The sequence below is a fragment of the Silurus aristotelis genome (genome assembly GCF_946808225.1).
Source record: "Silurus aristotelis genome assembly, chromosome: 22".
Lineage (NCBI taxonomy): Eukaryota > Metazoa > Chordata > Actinopteri > Siluriformes > Siluridae > Silurus > Silurus aristotelis.
The window spans coordinates 18009323-18023311 of NC_139595.1; the positions used below are offsets into that span (position 1 = coordinate 18009323).

A 13989-nucleotide genomic window follows, 5' to 3' on the forward strand; every position below is an offset into this window, starting at 1 on the left:
GTTTAATTTTAGAACTGAGTAAAGCCACAGGACTCACATTTGGAGGGCCTGACATATGAGATACCTTTATCTTCCCTCCCCCTTTACTGCAGCCATCTTGACCAAAAGGCTCTAACCACCAGCTGACATGATGGCAAAGTATGGTGAAAAACAAATGCTTATGGAAGGCAAATCATGTAAACATTTGCACACATTAATAATTGACACTAATTTACAAACTAGGATGGTTTCCCAATTTCAACCGAGCTGCAATTTGCTTCCATCCAATCTTTCATAATGAATTCCTTAGTCTTATTACTTTTTAAAACTATTTTTGTTGACTATCTTGACCTCCAGTTAATGTTATCATAGTCTTGAGAGCCTTTTTTGACCAGGCTTCTCATTCATTCAACTTCAGGAAGAGATTTATCCTGGTCTGGGTCATGGTTTATCTAGAGACCATCATGGGAACATTGGCCATAGGCCAGCATTACACCTTGGATGGGGCACCAGAGAACCACCACAGAACCGCTGTAATTCTTTGGTTGATTTTAAAACTGAATTTTAATAAGAAAATCTGGTCTGAAAGGAAAACTTTGTTTTTCTTCAGAACTTTTTATTAAATTTGACTCCAAAGGACCTTTTGGTATAATATTTTTAGTCAAATGTTGACCAAATGTTGATGACCCTCAGAAAATGCTCTAATTATTGGTTTATCAATAAAACACAAAGGTGAGTAACTATATAACATGCTCAGGTTTATATCTAATGTCTTTATGTAGAACATGGTTATGAAATAATTGGTGGGTAAATATGGGGTGATCTAATCTAAAAAAAGTGTCATCTAATCTCATAGAGGATTAAAAGGTGTATGGATCTTCTTCCTTATAGATGTCTATTAACAAAATGAATTAAGTAACAGTTATGTGTGATGGGTACAACAAGAAAAAAACAAGAGACAAAATCCATAACTTTTGAAACTTTAATCGTTCAATATATTATAATCTGCATAAAATATTTGGCCAAACAATCCTTAATAGATATCAATAAAACGAATAAAAAATGCACTTGGTTTGTACATGCCAGTCTCTGAGAAAGGAGTTAAACAGCAAGTGCACTTGAGGCCTATTCACAGTTGAAAAACACCCTGTGCTTATTAAACAGGCTTGTTTTCGATGCAGTGACCATGGTGACAGGAGCTGCTTGGTTTCGGTATGAGAAGCTTGGACAGTGTTTGCTCGTTTAATCGGTTTTGGTTTTGCTCGGCTCTGGTTCTTCGAGGATGGCCAATTTTCGTTCGCGCTCCTTTATCAGCTGTATGCCGCAGTACGTCACTAACAGCACTGACAGAGTGGACAAGGGGAAGCCTGGGGGTGACACAACAGCAAACAGAAAGCAGGTTTTAGAAAAGTATTCTCAGGTTCTGTTCACTATTTGGCAACGGATATCCCATTGACCTATTCATGTCATATTCACATGTATACAGTGCATTCAAAAAGTATTCAGACCCCCTTTCCTGATACTACAAATGTTTTACTGTACAATTAATCTACACTTGGTACCCAGAGGTGGGAAGTAACAAAGTACAAATACAGATTTTCTAGTATCAGTACTTTACTTCACTATTTATTTTCCAGACATTTTACTTTCATGTATTTTTAAACCAGGCTCGTTACTTAATTGAAGACGTGATCAATATGTTTTTCTTCTTGTTGTGCTCTTTTTTCAGCCCATCAACCTGTTTCTTGTCATTGCGTGGCTTTTTCAGTCTACTTCAGCTGGTGTATCGTTTCCTGGTTCTCACACACCACAGACGTATGCTAGTTTATGAAGCTCACAATGAGCAGGCAGAAGGCAGTAAAAAGTCTGGGGTTAACGTGGATGAGACAGAGGGAGACAGTGATGTAAACATGACTGAGAACAGAGACGTTCCTGATCACCTGATCATCATCATCTTCTCTCTGCTTGTGTTCTATATGGTGGATGTTCAGTCTGGATACATTCATTAGAGAACAACATTTTAAATTATTTTGTATTAATATGATGTGAAGTCCAGTTACCAGTGTGACACTAAAACAGGTCGTAGTAAAGGCTACTTTTTTTTTTTTTTTACTAAAGTACATGTCACAGCCCAAACTTCTTTACTTTAACTTAAGTGAAAAAAGTGTAGTCAGAACTTTAACTTTTACCAGAGTCTTTTAAAACATAAGTACCTGCACTTCTACTTGAGTGAAGGATGTGTGTATGTGATGTTTTGCCACCTCTGTTGGTACCCCATAATGACAACGTTTCAACAGAATTCTAGAAATGTTTGCAAATGTATGAAAAATAAAACCTGAAATATCACATGTACATAAGTATTCAGACCCTTTGCAGCAACACTTTTTGAAATTTAGCTCGGGTGCCTCCCATTTCTCTTAATCATTGCTGAGATGTTCCTAAACCTTGTTTGGCATCCACCTGTAGTAAATTCAATTGATTGGACATTATTTGGAAAGGCACACACACACACACACCAGACACACACACACACACACACACACACACCTCTCTATAGAAGGACTCACAGCTGACAATGAATATTAGAGCAAAAACCAAGCCATGAGGTCAAAGGAACTGCCTGCAGAGCTCAGAGACTGGACAGTTGCAAGGCACAGATCTACAAAAAAAAATGCTGCACTGAAGATTCCAAGAGCACAGCAGCCACCATAATTTTTAAATGGAAGAAGCTGAACATCTCTGGAGAGACCTGAAAGTGACTCTCCTATGACTGTCCCCATCCAACCTTCTCCCAGCTTTAGAGAATTTGCAAAGAAGAATGGCAGAACATTTTGCAATCATAAATGTGCATAGCTTTGTTGTGTCATAACCAAAAAGACTTAGGGCTGTAATTGCTGCCTATGGTCCAATTTATGTACTTATGTTCGTTTTTTTTCTTATTAATAAACTTAAAGACATTTCAAGAATTCTCTTTTCACTTTGTCATTATGGGGTACTGAGTGAAAACAAAAATCATTGTAAATAATTGTAGTATCAGGCTGCAAAATAGCAATAAAAAAAAAATGAAGGGGGTCTAAATACTTTCTGAAGACACTGTATTTATGATGATACCTACAAGCTTAAGCACCAGTTTAAAATTCAATATAACAGGATTTTATCACAATACTTATCTATATTTGAATTCTATGTATTTTATTACTGAGTATTCACTCACTTATATAATGTACTGCACAATAGTTTTATGCTACAACGCTAAAACGTCACTCACCCTTAAACAACAATCTCTTGGCCACCAACTTAGCAAAATCCAGGCTGTTCAGTGCGAGGACGTTATACAGGACGATTTGCCAGAAGTTAACAGCGTTGAACAGCCCTCTGATACGGCGTGACATTGCCTCAGACATAAGACCCTTCAAGGAAAAACAAAAAACCCAATACAGTAAAGTTTTTTATTGGCTAAAAATCACTTATACCACATTACTTTTACACTGTGATTCTGATTATTCAGAAGGTATTTCTTCTTTTTCTATAGCAGCAGCTTGGAGAATAGTTTTATAATCTTTTTTATAATTACCACTTACACAAAGACCTTACTGGAATGGCATGAAAGTGGAATTATTGATATAATAAAGGCTTTCCATAATGAGAATTTTATTTCACATTTTTGGAAGGAGTCTCCAGTGTCAGCACTTTATAACAGCTTTGTAACAGATGCTACAAACATATGCATCATGGGAAAGTCTTTGTGGTTTGTCTGTAATATAAAGTTGGTTGTTCTTTATGTTGAGGGAATGATGGAATATTTATGCTTAACAAATATAAATGGATAATTATTCAATTAACACAAGCATTTATTTAAGCCCTATAATAACCTATTCCAATATTTTGGGAACCTGGTGACATTTCTAACTTTTATGCCTCATCCCAGTGTCTTAAACTGAATTAGGATTGAAAGGTGATTGACATTTCATACCTCAATGGTAGAAAAGGGTGGCAGGGAGAAGAGCTTAGCCACCCACAACTCAAAGTTCAAACCAAAGCAATTGAAGAAGGACCAAATGTACACCAGTTCACAGGGTCCAAGCCACAGGGTAGTAATGGCAAAAGTGCACACTGTAGCAATGAGCTCCTTGAAGATTCCTTCATGATTTCCGCCAATGTAGTCATACACGTACCTTAATACAAAAAACAAACAAAAATTAGACTTCTTTACTGTAGCTTAAAATCCTACCTTGCTGTTTTTTGCCCCAAAAGACACAATTCTGAGTATATTCTGTATATGCCTACATTAAAATGTAAAAAGAATACGAAAAGTACGTTTGTTTGGCTTACTTGCATAGAAAGTCGTTGATGCCTCTGTCAAAGTGCCTGGAAATGTAAAACAAAATATAATAAATTAAATGGAAATGGATGATATATATTTTTTTATTCTATGTCAAAGTACATGTATTGCGTCTATACTTACGTTTCGGCGAAGACGTACAGCATGGTGATACACTTAGGAGGTTGGGGAGGGTCCAGGTGGTCTAGCCGAGACACCGTGTTGATAACACCAAACATGACAGCTGATTTCACCCAGTCATACACCAGGTTCGAGTACGCCAAACCAGCTGAAATGATGACAATAACAAACACAAAAATCCTTGAATGGATGATTTAAAGAAATTTACATTTACAATGTTAACAGATTTCCTTCCTAATACAGGAGACACCTAAAAGGATGTGGGATGGAAAAGATGCACATTTCCTGGAGTTAGCACACCAAATTTGCTCCAAGTGAAATTTAACCTGTCAGTCAAAAGTCAAAAGAAACCAACTGGGTGAGTCTTTTGGTCGATCAAAAAAGTAGAAGAAGATCATTATTCAAGTCATTTTTCTGTTCAAATTTCTATTTATGATTTTTTGTTTTCATTTTAGAATACTTTCTGATCTACTGATTTCAGAAGGAAATTGTTATTTCTTTGCATATCTCAGTGATGTTAGAAACTGGGGTCAGAGCGCAGGGTCAGCCATGTTACAGCACCCCTGGTGTACAGAGGGTCAAGGGCCTTGCTTAAGGGCCCCAAGCTAGCAGCTTGGCAATAATGTGGCCTTAAACACTAAGCTACCACTTCCCTGTCCTGATGTTTCTTTGATTTCTTTGATGTTTGTCCACCTCTTTGGTGGTATATACAGTATATAGTCATTTATGAGAGTCTTGTTGTATGCATTACTGACCTAATGACCAATCAGATAAATCTTTCACCAGCTTCAAGTCACCCGGGATCGTCAAAATGTACAGGAAATGAAAGAACACGTCCACCACCAAAATGGCTCCAAGGTGCACCAAAGCGTGGATGGTGATGTTCCACATCTCTCGGTTTTTACGAATCAGATTAGGGTTGTTGGCCTGAGAATAGAACAAGATTTCATTACAAATCTTACATTGTTAAAGAAAGCCAGTTTTTTTTAATGAATCTTTTATCTACTGTATGTGTAGTACATATTTTATTATTACAATTATATCATCCGAATTTATGATTTTGTGGTCCATGGATATGACAAAACTTTTAGGGAAAGTGGTTGTAACTGAAACAAAGCACTCGCCTGCACGTGGAATCGATCAAACGTCATGATGGGTCCGAAGAAAAAGAAAGGGAGGTAGAAGTTGTACTTGATCAAATCCAGGAAGCTGTACTGGCTGTCCTTCTTCTCGCAGTTCTCCAAGGCGAAACTCATGCAGCGCATGATGGAAAACCCACATCCTCCGTAGAACAGGAGCTCCTGAAGGTCGAAGGTGCCAGTGACGAAGCCAACCTAAAAAAAAATTACTCATAGAATCAAAAATAAAAATGTCATCTCATTTAATTTAGCTACTCTAGAGATTTTCAAAAAAAAATTTATTGCTCAATGTACATTTAGATATTTTGTTAAATGAACAAGAACAAATCAGTAGCACAGCTGCCCACCTGCCAAGAGCTGAAGGGCTCCATCTTGAAGGTGGCCAGGCTGGTGAGTCCAGCCAGGAAGCAGAGCCACTTTCTCTTAATGAGAGCTATACTGTACATAAGAATGCAGTGAGACAGGATGAGAGAGACGTACGTCCAGCCCATGATGATGAGCACGGTCATGAAGCCATACAACATGTAGATCAGAGACCTGTGCTGTGGATCAGGGTAAAGAACGCATTAGAAAACAGTACTAAACTATTGTAGTAATTAATACAAATATTAATGTTAGACAAAGTAATGAATGGTCATGTATTATCGGTGTTATTATTTATTATGGTGGTTTTAAAAAATGTCGAGACTAGTTTTGTAACACACCAACAGATGGCAGCACAAGGCTGCTCGCACAGTCACAGGGAGCACCAACCTTCATAAGTCAGTGTGACGAAAAAGACATCGTCCTAAGTAACATCTGCAGCTGTGCAACTGGTGCTATTGTGACTATGTGCGCACTCTGTTACCGAGCTCTCATCACATATGAGTTTCTCGCTGGAAATTCTATCTAATCTAATATGATCTCACTTTCGCACCCACCCTACTCACCAGATTTGAAGCTTGTTACCTTACTAAAAAAAAAAAAAGAAAGTATCTCTGTATTGAAGAATTTCCAGAAAGCTTTACCTTTGCCTGTTGCTGTAGACCCCTTTTCCAACTGCCAAACAAATGAACTATTTCCTTAATCCACTGATGTGGATCTTCTACATTAATTCTTGTGTAAGGTGTTACTATGTGGAGTGACACAGCAGAGTGTTTTGAGTATCAGTATCTTCTGACTAATCAGATTTGAGAATATAATAAGATTACAGTTATTACAGTACAAAGACCTAATGGTAGAACAGTACTAGAAGGACTTAATGGAAATGTGATTTTTAGACTAAGCAAATGGAAATTAAATGAAAAGTTGCACATTTTAAAGAAGGACATAATTGTTACCTTATATATATTCATACCAATCTCCACAGGAAGCAGACAGAAAAAATAGAAGTGCTTTTGATGTTAATTGCAATACAAAGACAATATAAAGACACACTCACACCTGATATACACTGAGGTCCCTGTTTATTAACCAAATATGCCTCTATTATACAAACCCATACACTCTGCACATGCTTGTACATAAATAGTTGTATCTTATATTCTGACCAACAATCTGACCAACCTTGGGAGAAATCATGGAGCAGATTTTGGCAAAGATCACATGGCCAGCGAGGGCAAACAAGATGTGGTTGCGGAAGGTGGTGAACCACATCGCCCACTCAAAGTCAGCCACGTCCTGGAGAGCAAAAACTCATTGTTACAGCAGGTCCAGAAGTTTTCATTTTAGTTGTTCAAAGTATTTTGAAACTACTTAAGGAAAGGTGGCTTATAGTATGATGATTAATTAATTGCCTACAATCATTAAAGTAGTTCCATTATTTATTTTTTTTTTTTTGTGAAGAAATAAAAGGAACTAAGCGATTTTATGGACATTTCATAAAATTGAATGTAAACTATAAAGTGATTGAAAGTAAAAAAAAAAAAAAAAAAAAAAAAAGGGTTGTAAGAGAAATAAAACTATTGGTACAGGAAATATTCAGTAAATGCTCATATTTAAATGCATAAATGCTGAAATGTGCATTTCTTTCATCTTTTGTGTGTCGCTAATAAGATTTCACCTCTTTCAGTAAAAATATTGGAGAATAAAAGCCAGCATATTCACCATTTTTCTGCCAAAGTAGTGCCATCCTGTTTTCACAGTTCCCTTAAAGGCCTTTCTGTTCACATTCTCTGGAAATAAATAAAATAATTAAGTTCAAATGTATATATATATATATATATATATATATATATATATATATATATATATATATATATATATATATATATATATATATACGTACATATTTGTGTATCTATCTATCTATCTATCTATCTATCTATCTATCTATCTATCTATCTATCTATCTATCTATCTATCTATGAAAATATAGCAGAATTTGTAGAATTTAAGAGTTATATTTATATTAAGTTTGGAATCTTGTGTACCAGTGTAGATTTATTAGAGACTCAAAGCACTTTTGTACGTCGCTCTGGATAAGGGCGTCTGCTAAATGCAGCAAATGTAAATGTCAATGTAAATGTAAATGTAAATGTAAATAGCATTCTAGATTTCAGAGCTACAGAGTCCACACTCTGATCCTAAGCTCTGTTGGAAATTCTCACGTTTTCGACTCCTTGTGTGCATTTCCTCAAGTTTTCTTCCACTTCACAAAAACATGCCAGATTGGGGGATGACAACATTTAAACGTGTAAATTAGTGTGCGAATATGTGCGATGCCTTTTAATGAATTGCCATCCCATGCGATATGTGTTTCCAGGATCGACAAGTACCCCAGGCTGCAGAACCAAAAGTCCAGGGGGTGGATCTGGAACAGAAGTTGTCCAGAAAGGAAGATTCAGATCAGATTTGACTTCAAATCTGATCTGAATCTTCCTTTCTGGACAAACTTCAACCGAAATGGTTGGAAACAGCGTGTTTCATGCATGAAATACAGTAGAGTATGCATTGTTATGTGTACTGTTCCAGATCCACCCCCTGGACTTTTGGTTCTGTAGCATAGGTTTCTCAGGATGGGCTCTGGATCCACCATGACTCTAATAAGGACAAAACTGGAGCATCAAATCGTGAACAAATACTTTGAACAAATTTCATTATGACATCAAAATTAGATTTTTGTGTAAAGGTGATAACATACAGAAATCTGACCTCAGCATATTTAACTTAAATAATATAGATGATTGAAGGTTGTCAGGAGAATTACTGAGCAAGACATTTACACTTACATGACTTTCACATGACATTTAAAGACATTTACATTTACACTACTGAGCGAAACATAAAGATCATCTTACACAGATATACATTTATTAAACTATTTATATTTATAAACTGTAATAATCATAATAATCATTCAGATCTCCATCTCTGTTTTAACAGAAATCTGACAGTGTATTTTGGGGAAATGAATAACAAATGTGTTTGTTGCATAATATGTGGGTGGATGGTGGGTGTTAAAAGCCCCTTGTGATATTTATGTCATTCAGACATGACAGTGATTCATGATTCGGATTGAATAACTTTCACAAGAGGTAGAACTGATGCGTGGCTTCTTCTGGTTTGGGTCACGAAACATAAAAACGGTAGAAGATCAAATACAGATAAATCACAGCTGAACATTCATCATGTTCTCATCAACCCTTCTGGTATGTGATTTATAAATGACTCCGGTCCTGAACAAGTGGGCTGCAATTTTATTATTAATATTCTGTAATGTTTAAAATAGAAATCCTAGAGGGATGAAGTTAATTAGACCTCCTTCTATGCATCATATAATGTGTTTCACTCAGATTCTCTCGTGTCTGATATTCGTCATAAAACGGTCTATAAGACACATTATCATCAGAATGGAAATGTGATATAACTCACCACTGGATGCCTCGATGATCCAACTTCCTGCCCACACTAGAGCCAGAGAGAGGACAGCGGAGTAGAGGTAGAGCTCAGCCTTAGGCAGGGCCGCCTTGATCCCCATGATTCAAATCTAGCACCAAAATCTAAAGTGGAAACTACCAAGGCCAAGAGAGGAATAAAATCAGCATGTATAGATTCCATGATAAAATACAACTCATTTTAAATACAGTATATATAAATATTTTTGTATTCATCACATACATAACCAGACACAATATAACATAATGCTATCATTATGACTGCTCCGTAACATAAAAAGAATAAAGAATAAAAAGGGGGGAAATAGGTAGGATACAAACTAGAAATTATATATATATATATATATATATATATATATATATATATATATATATATATATATATATATATATATATATATATATATATATATATATATATATATATATATATATATATATATACAAAACAAATAGAATGCATGTTCAGCCTTCTATTTGTATTGTGATCATCTATTGTTATAGAAATTACGGTGCTAAATTCAGAATGTAGCAACTATATATTAACTTATCATTTACTCTGTAATCTGCACGTTGAGTTCATTCAGCCCTGCACTACTACAATAACATAACATAGAATTATGCTCAATTTTGTTCAATGCAATTCCATTTTTCTTTAATTAGAAAACGTGTTCTCATTTGTATACTTTTGTTAGTTTTCTTTCTCCATATCACGCCTGTATTACTGTATTGATATTACTAATTAGTGCCATTAAACACTTACCAATGAACTAAAGCATCCATCATTGAAAGTTTTTCTGCTGAAACACCCAGAGAGAGAGAGAGAGAGAGAGAGAGAGAGAGAGAGAGAGAGAGAGAGAGAGAGGTGGAGAGAGCAAGAGCGGAAGAGATAGAGAGACAGAGAGAGAGGTAGAGAGAGCAAGAGTAGGAGAGAGAGAGAGAGAGAGAGAGAGAGAGAGAGAGAGAGAGGTAGAGAGAGGTATAGAGAGCAAGAGTAGGAGAGAGAGCGAGAAAGAGAGAGAGAGCAAGAGAGACAGAGAGAGAGAGAGAGAGAGAGAGAGAGAGAGGTGGAGAGAGCAAGAGCGGAAGAGAGAGAGAGACAGAGAGAGAGAGAGGTAGAGGTAGAGAGAGAGAGAGAGAGAGAGAGAGAGAGAGAGAGAGAGAGAGAGAGAGAGAGAGAGAGAGAGAGAGAGAGAGAGAGAGATTGCCTTTCCTACCTACTACAAATGATCTGAAATCTGATTGGTTTAATGTTTTTTCCCCCCACCACACACACACACACACACACACACACACACACACACACACACACACATATCTTTTTTTTTCTTTTTTTTTTACTCAGCTCACTCACATCCTGGATAACAATCTGTCTTTTTAAAAACATTTACATCTTATATCTTTACACTGTTTATTTTTTATTGAGGTTGATATAGCACATGATTATTCTATATTATAGAATTGATATTAATATGATGAATGAATGAATGAATGAATGAATAAATAAATAAATAAATAAATATTTAAGCTTTATTTAAGCATATGAAAATGTAAGCTAAACTGCAAGATAGACATTTTTTTTGTGATTCTGATGACATTTTTGTAAGTGAATCAAAATGAATTTAATTCCCTTCAAATGGAATCATAAATTGAGTCATAATGGACATCTGTCTTCTGGACAATACTGCAGTGGATTTACTGGGAATGGGTGGGAGTAATGATTTATTGCACCGTCTCCAATTGAAAAAAAAAACAACTTTAAATGAGACAATTTCTAACAAAAAAACCCCAGAATATTTGTATTTATATATTAGCATGGTAGTTTTTACATCGTAATTATGCATTAATAAGCAAAAATAAATGAACCCAAATGAGTTTTTAGGTTTTTAATATGTCTTTTTACCACCTAAAACCTTGAATACATTTAACATAGATGCAAAATAATCCAGTAAAATTAGTGCACCCATTTGCCTATCAAATTCTCAGAGCAACTCGAAGGCTGCGGAGCGACTTAAAGGGAGTGTCCATTTCATAGCTCCTCAGAAACAGCACCGTCAGCTGCTCAGAGCAACCTCTTCCTATTATAGCCTGAGCAGTTGCTCATTGCTCCACGGCTTTCACTCCACTTCGGGGGTCTTTATAATAGCGTCCAATAAATAACACACCCTGACCCTTAAAAGAGCTCATTTGATTGTGAGTTCATCAGTTAAAACTCTCACGTTCACCTAAAAGTAAACCTGAAGAGCATGCGCTGAATTTTATTTTTCATGAGAATTTTAAGTAATTCTGCAGTGCAAGTGTTTGTAGATAAAGTAAAGCTGATTAGTAAGTACTAACCTCAGATCCACTCTTGAGGGAAGCCCCAGATACTTGAAGAGCAGATCTCAAGCTTCCACTAAAAGAAAAGAAAAAAAAAGAAAAGAAAGGGGGGAAAGGGATGAAGGTGCAGTTTGTCTTAATGCATCCGTACAGACTTGAGAGTGCCGACGTTCCGGCAGTGCGGCTGGTGGTGGATGTTGAGGCAGGAGGGGGGAGTTGTGGGGTATATTTAGCTATCACTCACTCCAGCACTGCAGTGGATGGCTGTGCTGTGCTGTGCTGTGTTGTGCTGTGTTGTGCTGTGTAAGATAAACCTGCTGTAGGCTACCAGAGAAACTCAGCATGGCATTTTACACACTGGACTTGTTTGCGTTGTGGGTGCATGTATGTGTGGATGGAAAAGTTCTGTTAAAGAAGACTCTAATTGTTTTGCTTTTAAAAATATGGCCCCCCAAAAAAGCATAACATCTGGATTTTTTGGGGATAAATATATAAGGACAGGAGCAAAACAGTCACATACTGTTGTATAATAATCAAAGACAGGAGTGTCACCATTAACTTCCTTATACACACCAAGACTGAAGAAAACCAAATGACACTGTTGAATTGTGATTTTGTTTTACTTTGACTACTTATTGCTTTACAGATAAATTATATGCCATATGTGAACACCTGATTTTAACACTCATATTGTGCTTGTTTAATGTCCCAATCGAGATTACTGCTGTTATAATAAGCTACACACATCTGGAAAGGTTTTCCACTAGATTTTGTGATGTGGCTGTATGGATTTATGTTCATTCAGCTACAGGTGCATTGCTAAGGTCACACAGTGATGTTGGGTGAAGAAACCTGTTTTGCAGTCGGTGTTCCAGTTTAGCCCAAACGTGTTCAGTGGAGGACCTGAGATCTTTGTATGTATGGATGTGAGATTTGTTAAAAGAAAAGGTCTATTATTAGGTGTTGTTCTGCTTCAGAGTCTGAACCTTCACTGACTTCCAATAGATGCACGTATCAGAAAAAATGGACCAGCACCATCTTACCTCAGAGACCTCATCACACCTCACACTGCACCACGCTGTCTGAGATCCTCCAGCACTGCTCGACTGGTACCACCTTCTCTCAGAATGAGAGGTAAGTACACTTCAAGGCTCTTCTCTGTTCTGGCACTGAGGTGGTGGAATGAACCTGGATGTCCATCTAGCGGAGTCCCTAACTATCTTCAAGCGACGGTTGAAGACCTACCTCTTCCTGAAACACTTACATTTGCTTTGTAGAATTCAAGAGTTATATTTATATTTAGTTTGTAATTTAGCGAACCAGTGTCGATTTATTCATTACTAGAGACTCAAAGCAGTTTTGTACGTCGCTCTGGACACGGACGTCTGCCAAATGCTGCAAATGTAAATGTAAATGTAAAGTGTCTTTAAAAAGAAGCTCCTCCTAATCCTCTCCTCACCATCTATCCTGTTGGCCTTCAGGGAGCAGAAGCGCTTAGTCGACAGAGACCTACAAAGAGAAAGGAGGCCAGGATGGATTTTCAGCATATTTATAGTATAATAAATATATTATAATATTTCCCTTATTAATGTCAGGACATGAAAAATAACTATTAATGGATATTACGTATATAACATGGACTATATATAAAGTCTATCTATCTATCTATCTATCTATCTATCTATCTATCTATCTATCTATCTATCTATCTATCTATCTATCTATCTACAGTATCTCACAAAAGTAAGTACACCCCCTTACATTGCAGCAACCATTTTAGTATCTTCTTAAGGGACAATACTATAAAAATGAAACTTGAAAATATTGGATATTGTATAGCAGTACAGATTTACTGTCCTCTGTGGAAAATAACTCCACATGCAGCCATTATAGTCAAAATAACTGCCAACAAAAGTGAGTACACCCTAAGTGATAACAGCTGTACGTTGTGTAATCATGCAAAGCCACATGTCCTATTTATCACGTTAAGGTTTTTGTCTGCTTCACAAATACATATGTGTGTATCTTGTATTAAAGTTAAAATTTGGTTCTCTAATACTGACCACTATATGTTCAACATGGCACTTTTTTGGCAATGACTCAAAAAAGATTTGAGAATTAGAATTGTTGCTCTCCACAAAGACGGCTGAGGCTATAAGAAGATCAGTAACACTCTGAAACTGAGCTACAGTACACTGGCCAGGGTCATACAGAG

The 13989-nt window shown here is 36.5% G+C and overlaps 1 protein-coding gene across 1 annotated transcript; it reads right to left on the bottom strand.

Annotated features, from left to right (window-relative positions):
• Positions 1-949: 949 nt before the first annotated feature.
• hhatla (hedgehog acyltransferase like, a) lies at positions 950-11973 on the bottom strand. Its single transcript, XM_083525854.1, has 12 exons — positions 11793-11973; positions 9433-9572; positions 7666-7733; positions 7126-7239; positions 5928-6122; positions 5566-5775; positions 5197-5368; positions 4445-4589; positions 4312-4347; positions 3953-4154; positions 3248-3389; positions 950-1346 (listed from the first exon to the last, which is right to left on the bottom strand). The coding sequence occupies exons 2-12, from the start codon at positions 9536-9538 to the stop codon at positions 1222-1224; spliced, it is 1515 nt and encodes a 504-aa protein (XP_083381980.1). The 5' UTR covers positions 9539-9572; positions 11793-11973; the 3' UTR covers positions 950-1221.
• Between the last annotated feature and the right edge of the window lie 2016 nt (positions 11974-13989).